The 21,546-nt window shown below is 37.4% G+C and overlaps 1 protein-coding gene across 1 annotated transcript in view; it reads right to left on the bottom strand.

Annotated features, from left to right (window-relative positions):
• exd3 (exonuclease 3'-5' domain containing 3) overlaps positions 1-21,546 on the bottom strand; it is a 44,009-nt gene that overhangs the window by 20,011 nt on the left and 2,452 nt on the right. Inside the window, 18 exon segments of the mRNA XM_016518777.1 lie at positions 8,960-9,091; positions 9,275-9,328; positions 9,621-9,821; positions 10,319-10,381; positions 10,383-10,489; positions 10,568-10,745; positions 10,854-10,963; positions 11,111-11,309; positions 11,495-11,645; positions 11,883-12,049; positions 12,128-12,166; positions 13,079-13,152; positions 13,257-13,363; positions 14,135-14,274; positions 14,362-14,415; positions 15,526-15,862; positions 16,642-16,717; positions 20,433-20,502. Coding sequence (XP_016374263.1) covers positions 8,960-9,091; positions 9,275-9,328; positions 9,621-9,821; positions 10,319-10,381; positions 10,383-10,489; positions 10,568-10,745; positions 10,854-10,963; positions 11,111-11,309; positions 11,495-11,645; positions 11,883-12,049; positions 12,128-12,166; positions 13,079-13,152; positions 13,257-13,363; positions 14,135-14,274; positions 14,362-14,415; positions 15,526-15,862; positions 16,642-16,717; positions 20,433-20,457 — 2,214 coding nt within the window. The 5' untranslated portion in view covers positions 20,458-20,502.

The raw sequence follows: 21,546 nt of genomic DNA, 5'->3' as shown, positions 1-21,546 counted from the left end.
GTGTGTGAAAGCTGGATGAGGTTAGTCAAACCACAATGTTCCGCAACGGTTTACTGGGGGAAAAGGTGTAAGATAATCTTGAGATGTAACACTGATCTCAGATTTCCACTGACAGAACGCCTTTAGATCGCCCACAGTACGTATAATGACGGTAAATGTCTATTTCACACAAAACTGGCTTTTTTTTTTTGCTGAAAAATACTGGCTTTATGCAACTTCCAGGAGTTACAGCAAATAGGTCTGTCTGGAAACAAAGCCATGTGTACAAGGTACCAGGTTGCTAAGTACTTTTGAGAAAGAACTAATCACTAAGTTTTTAAGGCTAGTGGCTAGAGGTCTACCGATTGATCGGTCGGTGGTTTAAGTGGGCCGATTTTTGGCATTTTTTAATGAAACTACATCGGCCGATTAATAGACAGGCGCATCTGCGAGCAGCTAAGCGTTGTTGTGGAATATGTGACGCTGTCTCTTGCGGCAAGCAGATTGGCATAACCCTGTGATGTCCCACTCTGCCTGCTAACTTTTTGAAGAGAACTACCTGGTAACTTCCCAAGAAAAAGGCCCCAACGTCATCCACCGGAATCCAACCGCATACGACAGTTAGCAGAAACTAGAAATTACAGTTTATAAAGCTTTAAATATGGATATTTTCTTACAAAAACGCATTGATTCGGTTCTGGAGGCCTAGATTGTGATGTGCATGGAAGAATTTAATTATAGAACAAGTGACTTTAAAATGACTGAGCTTGTATTTTTTTCTCTCTTTTAATAATTACAGTCTGATGGCTGAACCCAGTATGACATTATTTCACTCAGCCAACATCAGGGAAGGCCAAGTGCAATATCTGCCAGTAATTGCTGAGCATGGGAGCAGACTTTATTGGAAGAAAATTGGCCAAACATATCGGTCAAAAAAATCGCTGTCATATATCGGCTGCCCTGATTTCTACGTATCGCATCGGCCAGAGAAAAACCCATATTGGCCGACCTCTATTAGTGGAATTAAATATTTCTGTTCGAAGTACGAAGTAAAGTATAATATTAACCATTAATAAATAATTAATATAAAAAATGTAACAAAAATATTAATAACGATCATTCAGTAAACAATTTAAATATTTTCTGGAAAACATTTACTTTTACATTACACTTTTCTCATAACATATATAATGGTAAATGTGTTACAATTACTGCATTAAACACATTTAATTAATACCTTATTTAAACAAAATAACCTTGATAGATCTAAAAGCCCTAATCCACATAATACACAAGCAGTTGTGAGATGCCATTATATGAACATTTTTTTCCACAACAGATAATGGTGGAATAACCCATCTCAGTAAAACTCTTCTGAACTGCATATTAAACAAAAGTAACTGTGGTTACATGTTTACATGTCAGTTATGGGCAATCTTGGTCATAATAAGCTGAGTCTAAATTGTAGCTACATAAGAGCAGCCTGGATCTTTTAAAAAGATTCCTATGCCTTTCAAAAGACGTGCTTTACGTGACCTTCCCCCCTCCCTCCCTCCTCATTTTCAGTCTCTCCAACGAGCACAGATTCAATTATTCTCACAATGACTTTCTCACTCGCACTTTCCCACACACACACACACACCTCGTGCGCTTCGAGCTCTGCTCCGGTGCAGACAGCTTGTCAGTCAGTATGTCAGATTGGCCCCAGATACAGGAGTCATACACACACACTCACACAGAGTGTGGATCGCAGTGGGAAATATTTGGGATGGTTTCCCTTGGAATGTCTTGGCATGTCTGTGGAATGTCTCCCTGCTCTCGTCTCCTCTCTCTCCCTTTCCTTCTTGCCCTACAGGCAGGGGTCGGGGTAAAGCGGGAAAACGACAACTAAGACAACATGCCTGTTTTTGAACTCTTTGGCCTAGACTGGGTTTTTTTTCTTTCATGAAAATGAAACAATCTCCGCAACCCATTTCACTTCTGTAATGTGCAATATTTCCAAGTCAAATTATTCAGTGAGAAAAAAGTAGGGTTTGATTTATAGTATTGGATGGTGCAAAGTGTCTCTATATGATAGTCGGACGGAAGGGACGGACTGAAAAAACAAGGACCTAGTGATGTCAGCCAAAATGGAAAGTTGTTTCAGAGGTGGAGCAAGTTTTTATGAAAGATTACAAACTTCCTTAACGAAGACGAACCTATTACTTCAGAATAATGCGCATCCAGGGTCCAAAAACACTCAATGGTTCCAAATATGAGTAAATATAAGTAAATATGTAGCTCAAACAGCACTAGCAATGCAAAGTCATGGGTTCGATTCCCAGGGAAAGCAAGAACTGATAAAACATGTACTGTACCATTAATGCAATGTAAGTCGCTTTGGATAAAATATCTGCCATAAATGTAAATGTAAAAATAGTTTTTGGCAACGGCAGCGTCTGCGATACCAAGAACCTGCTAGTCTCATGTCTAAAAAAAGGGTCGGTAGTCATCTGATGCTGCTGTATGAAGCTCATCGAGTAAATCTAGAAAATCTGTCCCCGTGGTTTGGATCCCACATCGGCGGAGACACGCTTGCGGAGAGTTTCCCAGAGAAATGGCAGGGGTCAAATATCCAATGGAATGGTATGAGAGGTAATGATACCAGTAACATGGTAATGTGTGAGGATCTGTACTGTATTACTGGATACCAGACAGAGGAGTGGTATGAGATACGGTGTTGATTTCATAACCATGTGACCAAAATAATTAGCGGTTCTTGCTGAAGCAAGCATCACTGTTATCATTGCTCATAATTTAAGTGACGAAAGGATTCAAACTATATTGGGGAACCAGAATATCATAAAGACTTGGGAGTTGGGCTCTATTGACTTACGTCAGTACGCAACTACCCAGAATACCCTAACAATATCATCAAGCTTTTGTAAAAAAAAAAAAAAAGGCTTCCCTTGAGTACACAAACCTTCATGTTTAGCTGTTCTCTCTTGGTTAGGGTTTCCAGATTTATGCACAGGATATATGTCTGTTCTCCTCCACTAAAGAGTATATACACTACCGATCAAAAGTTTGGGGTCATATCATTTTTTAAATTTATTTTAATGTATTTGTCTCTTATGCTTACCAAAGCTGCATTTATTTGATCAAAAATACAGTAAAAATAGTAATATTGTGAAATATTATTACAATTTAAAATAACTTTTTTTCTAGGCTATGTGAATATATTGTAAAATGTAATTTATTGCTGTGATCAAAGCTGAATTTTCAGCATCATTACTCCAGTCTTCAGTGTCACATGATCTTCAGAAATCATTCTAATATGCTGAAAACAGTTGTGCTGCTTAAAATTTTTGTGGAAACTGCGATCATTTTTCCCCCCAGGAGTCTTTGATAAGTAGAAGGTGTTTAAAGAACAGCGTTTAATTGAAATACACATTTTTTTGTAGCATTATAATTGTCTTTACTCTAACTTTTGATCAATTTAATGCATCATTGCAGGTTATTTTGTGAGAAAAAAAAATCATAGTCACCCCAAACTTATGAACGGTAGTATATAATTTATATATAACATATATTTCTATATATTATATATAAATAACATCAATAATATATATATATATATAAAGTATGTCAGTTAAAATATATAAAGCTGCATGAGAAACGTTGTACGTTGTTTTTTTATTAATTGAAGAGGGCTTCCATACATAATTTTGACATTTTAATTAATATTTTATACATTAATGTAATTTGTTAAAAGTATTTTTCAGCTGAAATACAGACAAAGAGTGGCAACAGTGTAGAAACTGACTGGTACTATATGTCTGTATTAAAAGTGTTAACAGTCATTTTAATGAATATGTTACTGACAAGAAACATTCTACCAGATCGAATCCGATCTCTAATCCATTTAGTGCTCTAGTTATTGTGGTGACACACATTTGAACACAGCTTAGCCCTCATCCTGACTTAAACCTGGTGTGGACAGAGGAATTCACGGGACGAGGCATTGATAAAACGGTGAGAGAGAAAGAAAGAGAGAGATAGTGAAACAGAGAAAAAGAGAGGATTATGGCAGGACAGGCAGGGGAGAGGTTAATGATTGGCAATGAGTATCAAGTGGCCACACAGGGGGCTCCAGGAATGTCTCTCACAGAGCCGGGGAGGCAAGTCACTGTTAATCAAAGGACTTTACAATCAGATAACAAAAGGGTTAACTTAGCATGGGTGGGCTTCCACATACCAGCCCGAGGTGCACATCCAAACACCCACTCAGAAAAGGTAGGTGGCCACAAAACTGACACATTTTGGGAAAAAAAAAATGTTGAAAAGAGACACTCTACCAACAAGAGGAGGTGCAACAAAAAAATAATGTAAATAGGGAAAAGCTGCAACACTCTCTTGAAGAATTCCAACTTTATTTACAAATTTGGGGAAAACACCACCCATGTGGAGCTCAGACGACCCACATCTGGACTAGATCTCTGTGCTCTCCTGTCCTCACTGGCTATAGGTGTGAACTTGGTGTGGTAGAAACTGTTTTGACTGTTATGAGGTGTGTGGCATATGATACATGCAGAATTGCGCAGTCACTGAGTTTTTAGGATGTCGCATCAACAGCTTAATGGTTATGACATAAACAATAATAGGCCGTGTCAAGTATTAGTAAAGGTATAGTTCATAGAGAATTAAAATTCTGTCATTATTTACTCACCTTCACGTTGTTCCAAACCCATATGACTATTCCCCCATGCTGATCTTTTCTTTACATTGAAGTGTATGGGGATAAACGATGTCAAGCTCCAAAAATGAACAAATAGCACCATAAAAGTACCATAAAATTTTATTTGTGCGCTAAATTCTGTCTTTTAAAACTGTAAGTCTACATGAGGATCAGACCAAAATCTAGGTCATCATTCATTGAAAACAGCTCACAACTCCCATTCAATTGCTATTTGCATATTCAAACTCGCCGAATCACTTTTTGCCTCTGACAATGAAAAGAATTCTGATTTTCCAAGTTTTAATATGCAAATGCACATAAAATTTAAGAGCTTTGGCAAAAAGGCAATATTCTTTGTGAATTACTTAAACTTTGGTCTGTTCCTCACACAGAGCTACTGTATGGCTTCAGAAGACCCTGACTGTACCACACAAGTCATATAACCTACTTTTATTTATTTATGTATTTATTTATGGAACAGTAATCCACATGGAAAAGAGCAGCGTGAACATAACGCTAAACATCTCCTTTTGTGTTTCATGGAACAAAGGAAGTCACACATGTTTGTAATGATATTTGGGCAAAATTTGACATTAGTAAATTACAGAATTTCTATTTCTGTGTGAATTAACCCTTAAATAACCCTGAATAGATTGCACAGACTATCCGGTAACTGGTTTACAAAAACATAAAATACTTATAAACAACTATGCATATACCGGTAGTTATATTTGTGACACTGAAGACTGACTGAAAATTCAGCTTTAACATTAACAAAAAAAAAAAACAATTTATTTTAAAATGGTCAAATTTCATATCTTGATCAAATAACTGCAGCCTTGGTGAGCATAAAATACTTCTTTCAAAAATCTTACTGGCAATGTTTACCCATTTTTCTGTGCCACTAAAGGAATTTTAGAATCCTAAAATCACAGGTAATAAACAATTGTAGACCTGCAATGGAGCTGGAGGTGCAGCTCTAATGGAGATCAGGTATTATAGCAGGAATGAGTCAAGCACATATCTGCCTCCATCTCTCCCTTTGTCTTTTATTTATTTATGTATTTATTTATGGAACAGTAATCCACATGGAAAAGAGCAGCGTGAACATAACGCTAAACATCTCCTTTTGTGTTTCATGGAACAAAGGAAGTCACACATGTTTGTAATGATATTTGGGCAAAATTTGACATTAGTAAATTACAGAATTTCTATTTCTGTGTGAATTAACCCTTAAATAACCCTGAATAGATTGCACAGACTATCCGGTAACTGGTTTACAAAAACATAAAATACTTATAAACAACTATGCATATACCGGTAGTTATATTTGTGACACTGAAGACTGACTGAAAATTCAGCTTTAACATTAACAAAAGAAAAAAACAATTTATTTTAAAATGGTTTTTCAAATTTCATATCTTGATCAAATAACTGCAGCCTTGGTGAGCATAAAATACTTGTTTCAAAAATCTTACTGGCAATGTTTACCCATTTTTCTGTGCCACTAAAGGCTCTTGAATCCTAAAATCACAGGTAATAAACAATTGTAGACCTGCAATGGAGCTGGAGGTGCAGCTCTAATGGAGATCAGGTATTATAGCAGGAATGAGTCAAGCACATATCTGCCTCCATCTCTCCCTTTGTCTCACTCCCTAGTCTGTCTCTCCCTTTGTTTTTCTCTGTTATCTCTCACTACATCTTTCTGCCTGTCCTCTCTTGCAGGGCTCTCTCTTCTCACAGTCTCCTTTCCCATCAACCTTCCACTTATTCACCTCATCCCTTGATCATCTTATTGGTATTAGTCAGTATTAAAGGGGTCATATGATGCTTTTTTTAAAGATCATTATTTTGTGTATTTGGTGTAACAGAATATGTTGACATGCTTTAATGTTCAAAAAACACATTATTTTTCAAATACTGTACATTATTGTAGGTCCTATATGCCCCACCTCTCTCAAACGCTTCGTTTTCTACAAAGTCCCTCCTTCCGACAAGCGCAGTCTGCTCTGATTGGCCAGCTGACCCAGTGCATTGTGATTGGCCGAACACCGCAAGCACTCGTCGGAAATGTAACGCCCCTTACCATTGTTTGCAGTACACAAGCCACGGTTAAGACAGCTTACTCCACTGTGATGTGACCCGGTCTCTCTCTCTCTCTCTCTCTTTCTCACACACACACGCGCGCACACACACTCACACACACACACACACACGATGCGTAAAACTCTGCATTTGAACAGTCAATAGCAAATACTTAAACTAATAACAAAACAGTAGCTGATTCAGAAGCGCCAGATTGTCATAGCAAAGTCAGAATTACCTCCTCTCCTAGGTTCACGAAACGGTCGTCCATAAAATGCATTGCTGTTCTGTTGTAAGTAATCTTAAAGATTCCTAAATGCATCTACTTTCGGAAGGCCAAATAAAGTGCTTTTGCTTTCGCCTAGAAACACACAGCGTCTCCCTGACATGGCTGCTTCAACACTAACTGCGGTTACTGAAACCACGCCTTCTTTCTTTGCGTGCACATTTGGGCGGCATTATGCTAATATTTCCACATAGTGAGGTAGATATGTGGAGGCGTGTTAGAACGAGCCGTTTTAGGGGGGCGTGGCAGAGTCTTAACTTTGGTAAAGAATATCTCTTTGGTTTTGAGACTTTAGTCTTTGCAACTTCAGGGATCTTATCAATGCACAATCAGCTTGTAACACTCCAAAGAGAAAGGAAAACTTGAAATCGCATCATATGACCCCTTTAAGTTTTTTAGCGGTGTTTGCTAAGGAAAGCATGACTTTTACTACTGCTCATATTTCTAACAAACCTCTACCCCATTTATTATTTCAACACATAACCCATCCTGCTTGAGCTATGGACATATTTGATACCTTAAATCATGTGATTTCTGGGGAGAGTTCTATTGTGATTTTTCCTCACAATTTTAGCCTGTCATAGAAACTCTTTTGACTCGAACTAGTAAGCTATAAGCCAGCAACCACCAAGAATACCCTAGTAACAAAAGCGGTAGGTAGATCTGGCTACCAATCTATGGTATGCTCTTCTGTTATCTTGCATTATTTAGCCTTGTTTGGGCATATACAGGTTAAACAGCAAAGGTCCAAAGATAGAGCCCTGGGCCACATGCCATGTGGTTTTGTGGAGAGAGGTGTGTTGTGATGTTTCAAAGCAAGCTCTCTTATGATTTTAGCCCATCATAGAAACATTTTTACTTGAACTAATAAGCAATTAGCCAGCAACCACCAAGAATACCCTAGCAACAACACAGTGCTCGGTAGATCTAATTGTCTACACATGGTACACTCTTCTGTTATGTTGAATTATTTAACCTTGTTTGGGCATATACAGATTAAATAGCAAAGGTCCAATGACTGAGCCCTGAGGGACACCACATGCCATGTGGCTTTCTGGACAAAAGTGTGCTGTGATGTTTCAAAGTGATCTCACTTATGATTTTAGCCTATCATAGAAAAACTTTTGACTTGAACTACCAACCATCTACTGACATCCTGACAACCATATCAGTGCATCTCTAATGATGACTATGTACTTTTTTGTCTTTACTCTTTCCTTTTGTTTGTCTCCTGTTATTTCTGTATCCCTCCGGTAATTGCTTATTTCCTTATCCATATCCATTGTCTGAATTCCGATCATCACTTATGTGAGAGGAAATGCCTGAAGAAAGCTCCTTCTGTGCCTGTTCTAGTGAAAACCGCAGTGGCACATCAAGCCAATGATTCACAGAAGAAGTGTCACCAGAAAAGCCCTCTATCTCCTTGAGCTTCCTTCCGGACTCACAACTCTTACGTCTGAAGATAAGACACAAATGTCTCAAGACAGGGGGTACTTCAGTACAAATGTTTAGGTATCTCACTATTCAATTTTTTAAAAAAAATGTCACAGTGGAATTCCAAAATGATACTGGCATACAGAATTCATGACGCAAAACACTGGTTGGTTATTTCCTGTAAGATCTTTAAAAACAAACCTTGTTCCACTATTTTGTGCTTGGCTGTTCAACTCCTCTAAAGGCTCCTAGTGTTTGTTTGCAGCATCAGTCCAAATTTTCAAGGGATCAATAAATAATGTATGAAATGCATCTGTGGATCTCCTTTTTTCTTTCCTTTTAACATTGATATAAGTTGATAAATGTAAGCATTTCTTTTAAAGAGGAAGAGGTTTCTGTTCTGGTGATAAGTGTAAGAGACTAACACGTGTGCTTGCTTACAGGCATGCACAACTGACCTGGCATCGACTGAAGATGTCTGCAGGTGTGAGGTGGACGTGGAAATGTCTGAGAACATGCACGGCCTGATCACGTGCCTTTTCTGAGCAGTCCAGAGTCAGGCAGCGGCCCTCTCCGACCTGTGAGCGTAACTATACACACAGACACAGACATTCACACAAAAAGTCACTGCACATGATTTTTGTTAAGCAGACTGGAGATCTGTACTAAAACCTATTCAGCTGCCTACAGAGGTAAAATACCTATGTAGGCACTAGGATGCAAGACAGCTCACACAGTTTGCATGTCTCTCAACAACTCAAAAACACACTTACTGTTTGGTAGGGCTGACCTGCGGTGAGGAAGACACGACCTTCAGCACGAGCCAGCTGGAAGACAGAATATAACTTGACTGCAAATACATGACTTAATTAACAATATATTAAAAATTCCATTACTATTTTTTCAATATAATAGTAGGGTGATTTAGTTATGCTTTGACACGAGTACTAAAACTGAGCTTTATATAAAAGAGGACACTATTTTTAGTTACTTATTCTTTCTAAATATGACCGGAGACAGCTGAGGACCATCTTATATAGACCTATCCAGTTTAAAATTTAAATGTAACTAAAACAGTTATGTCAAATGTCAGAAACAGCAGGTGACTGATTGTCTCACCTCTGCTGCTACTTTATGGTCATCCGTGTTTTCCAGCATTTTGACGTCCACCCCCAGACAGTGCAAAAAACGTCCCAGACCCTGCAACATGTTATCACAGACCACTCGCAGCTCTGGTGGTGTGATGGTGGGCCCTTCGTACTCCGAATTCACCTTTATACAGTCATCCACAGAGTGGGGCTCATTCGCCTTCTGCCGAGCCTGAAGATTGAAACACATTCCAAAATCATCAGAGAAGATGAAATTACTTGACCTTTCTATAACCTAAACTGCTCTAAAGATTGTGAGCCACTATAATGCACCAAGAGATTGGAGAAAAGTTTGGGCAGGACATACAGTATTACGGGGCTCGTCACAAAACTCCAATTTTTTCCATGGGAAGAAAATTATAAATTATACATAAAATATGCAGCGGCTTTAAATGAAAGATTATAAAATAAATGGGAAAAATATTATATATAATCTAATAATGCACAAAGTGACTAATGATATAAAAACCTCACAAAAATTTAAAAGTTTTGAATGTTTGCCACATTTTTAGATGGACCCCTTAATTTTTTTCATCATAAAAACTCCACAAGTTCTCATCAGCTACTTTTAATATTTAATTTTATGACAGTAACTATGGCAGCAGAGCAATTTTCAGGACTACAGGCCCATAAAAGCACAGTCAGAGACTAGTGGACCAGTGAACTGACCTCTCTTCTTTTAGACTGCTTGTTCTTCTTTTTAGGTTTCTTTTCCTCACGGCTCTTGGCTGGTCGGGCTGAGGGCTGAGGGAATGGAGCGGAGGTCCTCTGGCAAACCAAATGCCTTTGGGTCCCGGGAGAGGATGAGGTAGACATCTAGCAGGCAGTACGCATCAGTGACTAAAAAAAAATAGTCACAAAAAGAGAATGAGACAAGGTTTGAAAATGCCATGCCACTACTCATGAATTGTGTGTTACCTGCATAGCGGAGTTGGCTGGTCCGGAGAGGTCGGCGTTCCCAGTTGGAGAGTTGCTCGGTTTTGTTCAGTGGTTTTCCTAATACCTGCTGTACTAGCAAACTCAGGCCCTTCTCTGCTGGTCCCTCACTCACTTTCACTGACCGACATCCTTTGTTGCCCAACCAGCACCGTTGAAGCTGGGGGGACAGAGGTCAATTGTATAAAGAATCAACATAGGTTCTAAAGTCAGAATATGGTTAGGAATATCCAATCAGCAATGGTTAGCTAGGGGGTCATAGCAGCACCTCCTGATGGACATGAAGCAGGTCCAGAACTCCTTCCATTTTCATTGGCTCTTCCCTGAGCTCAGGCCACATGCTGACCAGACTCCGCAAATCTCCAGACATCCCATAACCTAGATACACATACTGTTAGCAATGCTTTCCAAAGTTGAAGAGTGCATTACCACATCTTTCCTGGTAGCCAACCCATAGTTTACTAACACAAGAAATATGAAGAATATCAAAAGGTATGTGGCTTAATTTGCCTTAAGGTTTCCTACCCAGTTTGAGGATGTTCTTGTCTGACAGCAGAGCCCTGATGAAGTTCACTGTGGAGCTGTGGTGGCTAATGGCGTGCGCACAAAGGTCCAACAGAAACACCCGATCCTGTACTGCCAGCTGGATCAGAGCCACATGCTGAGAGGATACTGTGCCAAAACCGGCTCTCCATTCCATGTCCATTCCCACCACACAACCAGGCTGAAGAAGAATGAGGAGAGACAGTTACAAAAGACATATAATGCAAAACAGGATCTTCCTTGTTCTTTGGAAATAATTAAAGTTGATGTGACAATACAAACTACATCAGTACTCAAGAGGTTAGTCGATCATAACAGAGGTCATTTACATATAGAAGTTTTAAAGGTACAGTAGCAAAGGGTTACCTTTAAAACAGCTTCTCTGCACTGCTCAACTTCATCTAATGTCTCTACAAAGTGGACGGTTTCTCTGGGCAGAGGCAGCTGGTAGTATTTTTGCTGATCAGGCTGAAGAGGTGTCCAAGATTCGGGTGGGCCGCTCACAGCCCGCATCTCTCTATGAAAGGATGACAGGAATATACTTGTGAGGTTGGTGGTTGTGTGTGTGTGTGTGTGTACTTTGGCTTGTAAGCCAAAATATCTTCGCAAACAGTGTCAAAAACAGACTTGTGTCAAAGTTTGTGTGAGGGTTACAGTAAATATTATTATTACTGGAATGGAAATCATTTATGGGAGGTCTTTACGAATATTGTTTTTTAAGTGTGTGTGTGTGTGCATTTGATTTAATACTTACAGCTGCTTGGGGGAGAGGCTCTGAATTTTGTCCCAGACTCCTAGGGAAAGCCTGTTTCTGGGTAAGTTGTAATGTGCAGCCCACTGGGCAGCAGTCTTGAGGCTGCAGTGTTTAACCAACAGCTGCACCAATTGAACCTGGAGCTCTGTATTGCCTTCAATCATGGCCTGAGATCACAACACACACACTTATATAAAACTCAGTTAAGATGTTGAAGTGCTGAATCAAAACAGATTTAGAATTACCTGAACGTGGTCTCTCCAGTTCTCTTCAGACATGCTTTTCTGTCAAACAAATACAATGAAGCAGACACATCACTGCAGTTGTAAAAACTTTAACTTCTGTAATGTGATGCATTTCTGAAAGCACAAAATATTTAGTGGTAAATAAAGGGTGAGACTATATTTTATTAATTTTTTATTTATTATTTTATTTATTTTAAAATCTGTTTGGTTAATAAGCATCTAAAACAATAATTCAGTTTTGCCTTCCCGAAGTGGCTTATAGCATGTTCATCATGTCATTTCAGAGACGGAAGACGTTACATTTGATAATGTGACACTCATTTTTTGTCCTATCTATTAATTTATTGATATTATCAGGATAAAAGAACTGTCATGTCATAATAAAGAAACAAAATTATTTAAATGTTTGTTTATTTATTCATTTATTCACATGCTTGACATAATCTTTTATTATTGTTTCTTTTGAAAATATAATAATATTTTAACAAAACCCTTTACTAATTATTTATAAATTATTAGTAAATATTCTAAAATTATATCTAATATTTAAGTTAATTATTAATATTAACAATGTTAAATTAAGCATTATATCTAAATCATTACATTAACACTATTACTAATTATTATTCATGATATTTATATTATTGATATTTCAAAAACCTGTCCACAAAATCAACAGCATGTGGTGCAACGCAAACAAATATACGTCTTGCCTTGAAAAATATAAATATAAACATTTATGAAAACAATGAGCAAGATATGTACACACATTTATTCACGGTTCAATATTATTCACTATTCGTTCTTGACGGTTACACTAGTTGAAATATTTAAAATCACAGAAGTGAAACCTACATGAATACAAAGAGTAGATTTCTAAGAACCTGACACCCTTACCTATTTCTGAATAATGTGATAAAAAAGGGCAGTGAAAAAGGGGAACGTTCTCACCTCGCCAAAGGTTTTGTACATGAGAAACCTCAGTGAGTCCAGCTTCCTCTTATAGACAGAATTGGAGCACAGACCTGTAGCAAACACACCCCACAGGACCAGTGTGAACATCATAAGCACACACATTCAGAAACCTACACACTTGAGATGACGACGCTGGAGTGAAACGCTCACACACCGGGATCAATGCAGAATTTCTCCATGAGTCGGAACACATGTTTACTGAGCAGCTTGGGCTGAATCTGGTCCGTCTGATGTTTTGAGAGAACCACGTTTGGGTACTGACTGCAACCACACAACACGTATATATAATGTATTGTTTATTAATTCTACGCAGTTATGCAGAAGTATAAATCAGGCATCAAAACATCTACATTAGAAAAGATGAAAATGATAAATGATGGACACATGAGTATTATATTATGAAAAAAACGGACTATTATTATGAATATGTAATTCATAAATATGATTAATATTTATACATTGTACACCATTTTGCACAAGTGAAATCTGCATCTAAAATGTACTGCAGAAAAGCTGGATGAATGATAAATGACTAATTAATTTTAATATGAAAGAATAAACTATTATTTTCATTAATTATAATAATAGTAATAACAAATTATTCATAAACATTACTGTAGAAAAGATGGATGAGTGATAAATGGGGGTTAAATGAGTGTTATAAAACGAGAGAAGACTTTTTTATTATTTGTAGTATTATTAATATTATTATTATTATATAATAAAAACAATTTTTTAAAGTTATTTATATTATTATAAATGTTTCGATATTCATTGAATTTCCAGGTTCAAATGATTTTTGCATAAATAAAATCAAGTCTTATTAAGGACGATTTTTTTTGTATTGTGACTTTATTAACAATTAACACATTTGGCACATTTTCCCTACAAATTCTCAATACTATAAAAAGATGTAAGTCAAATATTAGGGCAGGGTGTTCAAATTTTAACACTATATTTTCAACCTTTCAATAATATTCAATATGTAGAGCAAACACATCTCTAAATATACACGTTTGCTTTAATTCTCACCTGAGCAGTGCCTGGATGTTAAAGTTGGGCTTGCACCAGGAGTCCAGCAGTTTGACCAGACGCTGCTGCAGGTCAGGATGCTCACGCACATACAGCTCCACCAGCGACAGCTTGTCCAGCAGAATGAGAGGAACACACACCTAACGGCACAAACGGGACAGCAGAAATGAGACGGTCCAGCTTAAAATAGCAAAGATCCAGGTGTTCAACAGGGTGGTTAAACTGACCTTCTCCATGTCCAGATCTTTCTGCAGTTCCACTTTGACACTGAACACCAGCGCCTGCCATAAAACACAATATTTCATATCATTACAGCTGCTTATGCTGCACAATGTCTTGCTTTATATTATATTTCTATTGTCAAATATAAGCATTTTCAATTATTAGTAATTGAATAGGTTGATTAATGATATATCATAATCATAAAATAATAATTAAATTCATAATTTAAAAAATAAATAATACATATTAATAAAAAAAATTATTAAAACTGTTTGCAGTTAACTTTCGATGCCTAATTTTATTGGGAGTATGTAAAATTCTCAATTGTAGATTCATTTTTTATCGTTTATGTAATTGTCATAAAATAATTTTACAATGTGAAATTAATAGTAGTAAATAATTGTATTTTTTTAATTATGAGCAACATTAATTTAATTTGATTTCATTTTTTGATTTTGGGGGTGCAATGGGACCTGGATATAATTTTGATTCCCACATTTAATGATAGCAAATATATTTTTTAAAATATTTTTATATATATATATATATAGCCCATAACTGACCTCGCTATACTTTTCTACCACTAGCAACAATTTTCTTTTTCCTATATCATCGTATTGGAACATATTGTAAAAGTGTCACTCAGCTGGTGACGACTTCCCCTCACCTCTTTGAAGCAGCAGTAGGCATGCAGGAAGTCCACATGTTCTAGCAGCAATGGTCTTTTCAAAAAAATAAATAATACATATTAATAAAAAAATTTATTAAAACTGTTTGCAGTTAACTTTCGATGCCTAATTTTATTGGGAGTATGTAAAATTCTCAATTGTAGATTCATTTTTTATCGTTTATGTAATTGTCATAAAATAATGTTACAATGTGAAATTAATAGTAGTAAATAATTGTATTTTTTTAATTATGAGCAACATTAATTTAATTTGATTTCATTTTTTGATTTTGGGGGTGCAATGGGACCTGGATATAATTTTGATTCCCACATTTAATGATAGCAAATATATTTTTTTAAATATTTTTATATATATATATATATAGCCCATAACTGACCTCGCTATACTTTTCTACCACTAGCAACAATTTTCTTTTTCCTATATCATCGTATTGGAACATATTGTAAAAGTGTCACTCAGCTGGTGACGACTTCCCCTCACCTCTTTGAAGCAGCAGTAGGCATGCAGGAAGTCCACATGTTCTAGCAGCAATGGTCTTTTCAGTGAGCTCAGCTGGTAAATCTCCAGAAGGGGGTCCATGTACCCAGGGTGAGAGTCTGTGAGGAGCCCCAGGGCTTTCTGCTGCAAACGCAGTCTCTCTTCTTCCCTCAAGCCATTCAGACTGGCCTGGGGATTATTGGTCCTCCAGCGCATAAACTCTGTGAGAATGAACTGGTTCAAGGTGGTGAACTTCCCCTTCTGGACGGTAAGGCAGTGCTGCAGGAAGCCCAGCAGACCAGCCAAGGGCTCCTGCATCTGTGAGAAACTGCTCGCTATGGTTCAAGGTGGTGGACTTCCCCTTCTGGACGGTAAGGCAGTGCTGCAGGAAGCCCAGCAGACCAGCCAAGGGCTCCTGCATCTGTGAGAAACTGCTCGCTAAAACTTGCCGTAGCTAAGAAATAAATAATAAATAAATAATAAAATATGCATTGATTAATGAAATTATTATGAAAATATTTACACGTGATACCAAAATTCAGAATTCAGAACCAAATATCATATATCAGTTAGTCAAGCACTGAAAATACATGATTGTTTCTTATTCAAAGAAAGGGAGAAATGGATGTGGATGGATGGAAATATTGAATTTTGCTGATAAAATTTTATTTTTGTGATAATGTGATTAGCCTAGTAAATACTGTACAAGAAACTTTTGAATACAAGCGCTATCAACAGCATTTGTGATATGATGGCTATTACCAAAGAAAATTTAAACTTGTCCCTCAAAAAAAAACAAAAAATTGATAAACTGAGGGACAAGTTGAAATTATTTTCTGTGTGGTTATTCTTTTTTAATTCTCTGCTGATACAACTTTGATTATTTCATTTCAATTCTAAATTTTCGTCATAAGAGCTGAAGAAGCATCTGAAAACGGGGGGTGCACATATTAAATGTAGGGGTCTTTGAAAAGTATTGAGTATCTACTAAAAATTGGGCGGAGGAATACAGGAATTTTGAGAAAGTGGTTGGCTATAGGCCTCTCTCTCATGTGATCTTATCACGAGCGTCTCACCTCTCATGAGACGCTCACACGCTCAGCTCGAGTATAATTACATCTGTTTCTTACCTCCTCCTGCTCTTTCCTGCTCCACAGGCCGCAGATGTGCTCCTGCAGGGCAGGCAGGTCAACACCTGGGACAGCACAAATGACACCAGGGTTACACAGCTCCCAACAACATGTCTGTTTTCACTCCACCTCACAAATTCTCACACTAATTGTATTGCATTTTGCCATTTTTGACCATTTTTTATTGAACAGTTAAAACAGAGAGTGATAGAAATCGTTGCAGGCCGGCCTCGAACTTGTTTTTCCCATATCAGCACCACAGCTCAAAATGCCATTGCTCATGATTTTACTCTCAATTGTTTTCCAATTCAAACTTTTTTTATTTTTATTTTTTTTAATCAAGATATATTTTGATTTATAACTAAAAGGCTCAACCAATCAAGTGAATTTGGAGTGGGACTGCCTGTCTGACAGACGAGGGACCGTTTGAAGGCATACATTATTTCGACAAACTCCACTGAAATCATTTCACTTGAAACGGCTTTGAACACTGGCTCAACCAATGGCGTGAGTTTGGGGCGTGACTAATGGCAGAAGAGGAAAAGTTTGAAAACGGACATCATTTCTGCAGATCTCTCTGGCGTAAAAAATGAAACAAATGAAAATGTGTTCACACTTGCAACTCATTTTACTTCTGCAATGTGACATACTTCAAAATATTTAACAAGTAAAACCTGATTGGATCATAAAAGTGGTATCTATATGACAGGTAGTTGGAAGTGAAGGGACGAAAAGTCAGCCAAAAATGAAAGTCATTACATTTTGATGCAAGACTGTGAAAAACATTGTAACAGCAGACGTTGCAGACTGGACTCAAACTGTTTTTTCCCATATAAGCACCACAGCTCAATGTGTCAAGACTGTAATGGTCTGATGATTTTATAAAAATGCTGTCATTCCTTTTCCAACACAAACTGATTTCTTTATTCAACATTTTTAAATTAAAATATTATATTACATATATTTTATATGAATTTATACTTATATATATAAAAGGGTGGGACTACCGGTTTGACAGCCTAGTGGCAGACGAAGGAATGTTTAAAAATGTGCATAATTTCCACAGGCTAAACAGTTCACTTGACATGAAAGTCCAAATGCTTTCTTTCCACAATATGCCATTATTTCAAAAAGTAAAACCTGACTGGACCATAAAAAGTGGTCTCTATATGGCAGGTAGTCGTAGAGAACTAGTTGAAAAATCAGTAATGACAGCTGAAATAGAAAGGCATAACATTTTGATAAAGATTGCAAAAAAATTGTTTTTTTTTCTTCAGAAAATGAACCTATGAATCGTAAATAAGACCAGTACTGCGTATTAAAGTAAATAGAGCCTGTTTTGTTTTCGTGTTCACTTTAAACACTGTTTTAATGCACTTTTCCCGCCACGCTAAGACTTTAACAACTTTTCCTTTTAAATCCGGGATACAGGCTTAAGTATTTTACGTCCTTTGTAATGCACTCCTTGACTCTTTTTTTTCCCAGTCAGCTATTGTTACATGTGGATACTTCACACCGCATTTGAATTGAGCAAAAAGAGCCAGAAAATTAACATTTAATACGCGTAACAGGGAGAGAAAGGAGGAGTCTATTGTTGTGTGTGAGGTGTTGGGGCTTTGTATTTTGGGCAGTGATTCCAGGCAACAAAACTGTGAGAAGATGAGCCATTTTTTCAGGAGGAAGGTGGGGGCGAGACAGGACAGGCCGGTGACAATGGGGTAACGGAGGGGAGGTATACACTCCTTTGAGGAGCCCTGAAAGCAACTGCCTCTCTCATGCTGTGTGGCCAACACCTTTCTTCTCCTTGCCTCTTCTTCTTCCCAGGGCCGGTTTTCCTGCCCCCCCGCTCCTCCACTTCTTCGTGTTTGTCTCGGATTTCCCCCGGAAAGGGCAACACAGTGGTCACGGTGTAAAAAATCCAGCCTTCCTGACCGACAGCATGGGAAAGTGGTGCAAAGGGCTTTTCTCCGTCCACTCTCAGCTCAACCCCACCCCCCTCGTCCCATCAGGGTGCACGGAGATCATCGGATTTGTCCGCAACGCTTCCTGCACGAGCTTACCGGGCTGTCTTAAAACATTATTTAGGATAGTCTTTTCCCATAAGTGAACTTTCCATGATTGGTGTGTCGACATGTTAGCGTGTTAGCGTGATGACACACAAACACATTAAATTCTCTGGTCTTTGTCTCAACTCCACCCTAACCTCATTCTTCTCCAGGCATTAACATACACACACGCATGGGAGGAAAGTGGGGTGGAAGGACATTAAGGAATGTAGACTATGCAGCTAGTCAATGGGAAGTTCAAAAAGTGAGAATGTTGTTGAAGGAGACAGGTATGTACTTACAGAAGTCCATATCATCTATTGCTTCCACTTGTGGAGCAAAAGACCCGAGAAACAAGCTGAAACTACACTACAACTCTTTAACCAAGTAGATTATTACATTTTTTGAATGTGCAAAACTCGCCACAATGATGATGAAGTTGGCTTGACTTTCACAGTATTCGCTAAGCCACTGCTGAGGTCATTGCTATTGTGTTCAGCAGTCACTTTATGCATCAGGAATTGATCGGATAGGAAAATGTAGTCTTGATTCGATGAGTGGTTAAAAAAATAAGTGGGCTTGGTGATGCCAGCCAAAGAGGACAGTTGCTTCAGAGGTGGAGCAAATTGTCATTTTAATGAAAGCTTTTATTATGATTTTTTTTATGTGCACCAATAAATTGTTTATATCTGATCACTGTCTTATTGTGAACAAAGTAAAAGGGATCCATTTTCATTATAGTGATGAACAGATATTCAATTTATGGCTGATACTGGAAAGTCAATAAATATGTTCCTGTTATGATTGACAATTGATAAATGGACAATTTTTAAATTCTATTGTTTTGCTTAAATTACAGAACACCAAAAATGCAATAAATAAATAAAATAAATAAATATTAATAAAATTTTAAATGCAACAAGTGGACTTGTTAAGAATCACCAAATTATAATGTATAGTAAATGTACACAATTCAATTTAAAAGTTTGGGGGTTTGGGGATTTTTTAAATGTTTTTGAAAGAAGTCTCTTATGCTCACCACAGCTACATTGATTTGATCAAAAATATGGTAAAAATAGCAATACTGTGAAATACTATTACAAATTAAAGTAACTTTTCTATTGTAATATATTGTAAAATGTAATTTATTCCTGTGATCAAAGCTGAATTTTCAGCATCATTACTCCGGTCTTCAGTGTCACATGATCCTTCAGAAATCATTCTAATATGCTGATTTGCTGCTCAAGAAACATTTATGATTATCAATTTTGAAAACAGTTGTGCTACTGAATATTTTTTGGAAACTTAATATTTTATGATACTTACTATTTTTATATTCGTTGAAAAGAACGTTCAAAAGAACAGCATTTATTTAAAATAGAAATATTAAAAATGTCTTTACTGTCTCTTTTGATAAATGTTATTGCATCCTTACAGAATAACAACAACTTCAAAAAAAAAAAAAAAAACTTACCCAACCCTCTGAATGTTAGTGTATATGGATGTAGATTTTGATAAATGAAAATAAATAAATAAATACTTGAAAAATGACCACTAACCAGTACATGGTACCAATATATGTGTATCCCATTTTAAAGTTCACATTCACTCAAATACTTATGGTAAGAAGTTCTAATAATGATTGCTAGGAATGAGTCAGTAATAATCATGCTTGCATTAGCACACAATGTTTACTAAAAGAGTATCCAAGGGTCGAATGATGTTTGAAATCTACCTTTTGATTGTCCTTCCAGGCTCATTGTTGTACACCTGGTGGCGCTGTCTAAACTCGACACTTCCACACCCTGCACAAAAGAACCGAAGCATTGTTATGATTGTAAAATGCATGGAAAATCTGATTCCCAACACAGATCTGCTTAACAGGCTTCAACATGCTTAGGAGACTCTAACACGTCTAATATTACATAATCCTTCTGCCTGGTGGATTTTAATAACAATTATCACCCGTTTGTAACCGAAAAAAACTCTTCCCATGACTTCAGAATGCCTAGCTCTGTCTCTCAGGCTGAGAAGTTACAGCAGGACTTGCTAGATGACCTCAAACAAATGTGTGTAAAATGAAAAAGATTTTTTTCCCCATGTAACAATCCCCAAAAATGTGCAGTTTGGCAGCTGCTCTTAATGTTGCTCGACATGCGAGTCGTTTCAGTGAGTTCTCACACATTCTCAGGCAGTTTTTCCCAAGTCAGCAACAGTTTACTCACAAAAAAAAAAGTGTTATATGTCATTCCCCATTGTATTCGCAATGCTTCAGGGGTAAGATTTACCTTCAGATTATGAGAGGAAACATATAACAAAGGTTTTTTTCCTAGTTTGTCGACTGAACAGTTGAAGTGATTCGTGTTGAACAACATGTGAACAAGTGCCTCAGGTGTCAGTACCCACATGTACACGTCTGAGTCTCACACACACAAACACGCCTCCCTCCCTGTGGGAACAGCAGTCCTAGGAAGGGCAGTCTGCCAGCTGGCTAGGCGACATGCTTTTGAGGCTGAGGATGTTTGGTTTTTTTGGTCAGGAGCCTGGACTGTTTCTCTCAGCAGTCTCAGGGGAAGCTCCTGGCACTGAACTCCAAAGCTCCCGCTCCTGACGCTCACTCACATCTCCTCTGGTCTTCACTGACATCTAGTGGACACAGACTACTCACACAAAATCAAATCCTGCGCTGTACTGTCCTAGGCTGTTAATAAGCCTAGCTTTTAATCTTTGATTAAATTGATACTATGTAGGCAAAATAAATAAATAATTGTGTATATATATATATATATATATATAGTGCTGCTTGAAAGTTTGTGAACCCTTTAGAATTTTCTATATTTCTGCATAAA

Source organism: Sinocyclocheilus rhinocerous, unplaced genomic scaffold (genome assembly GCF_001515625.1).
Source record: "Sinocyclocheilus rhinocerous isolate Xijiao unplaced genomic scaffold, SAMN03320098_v1.1 scaffold688, whole genome shotgun sequence".
NCBI classification, from domain to species: Eukaryota; Metazoa; Chordata; class Actinopteri; order Cypriniformes; family Cyprinidae; genus Sinocyclocheilus; species Sinocyclocheilus rhinocerous.
This window is presented reverse-complemented; position numbering and strand designations above follow the sequence as displayed.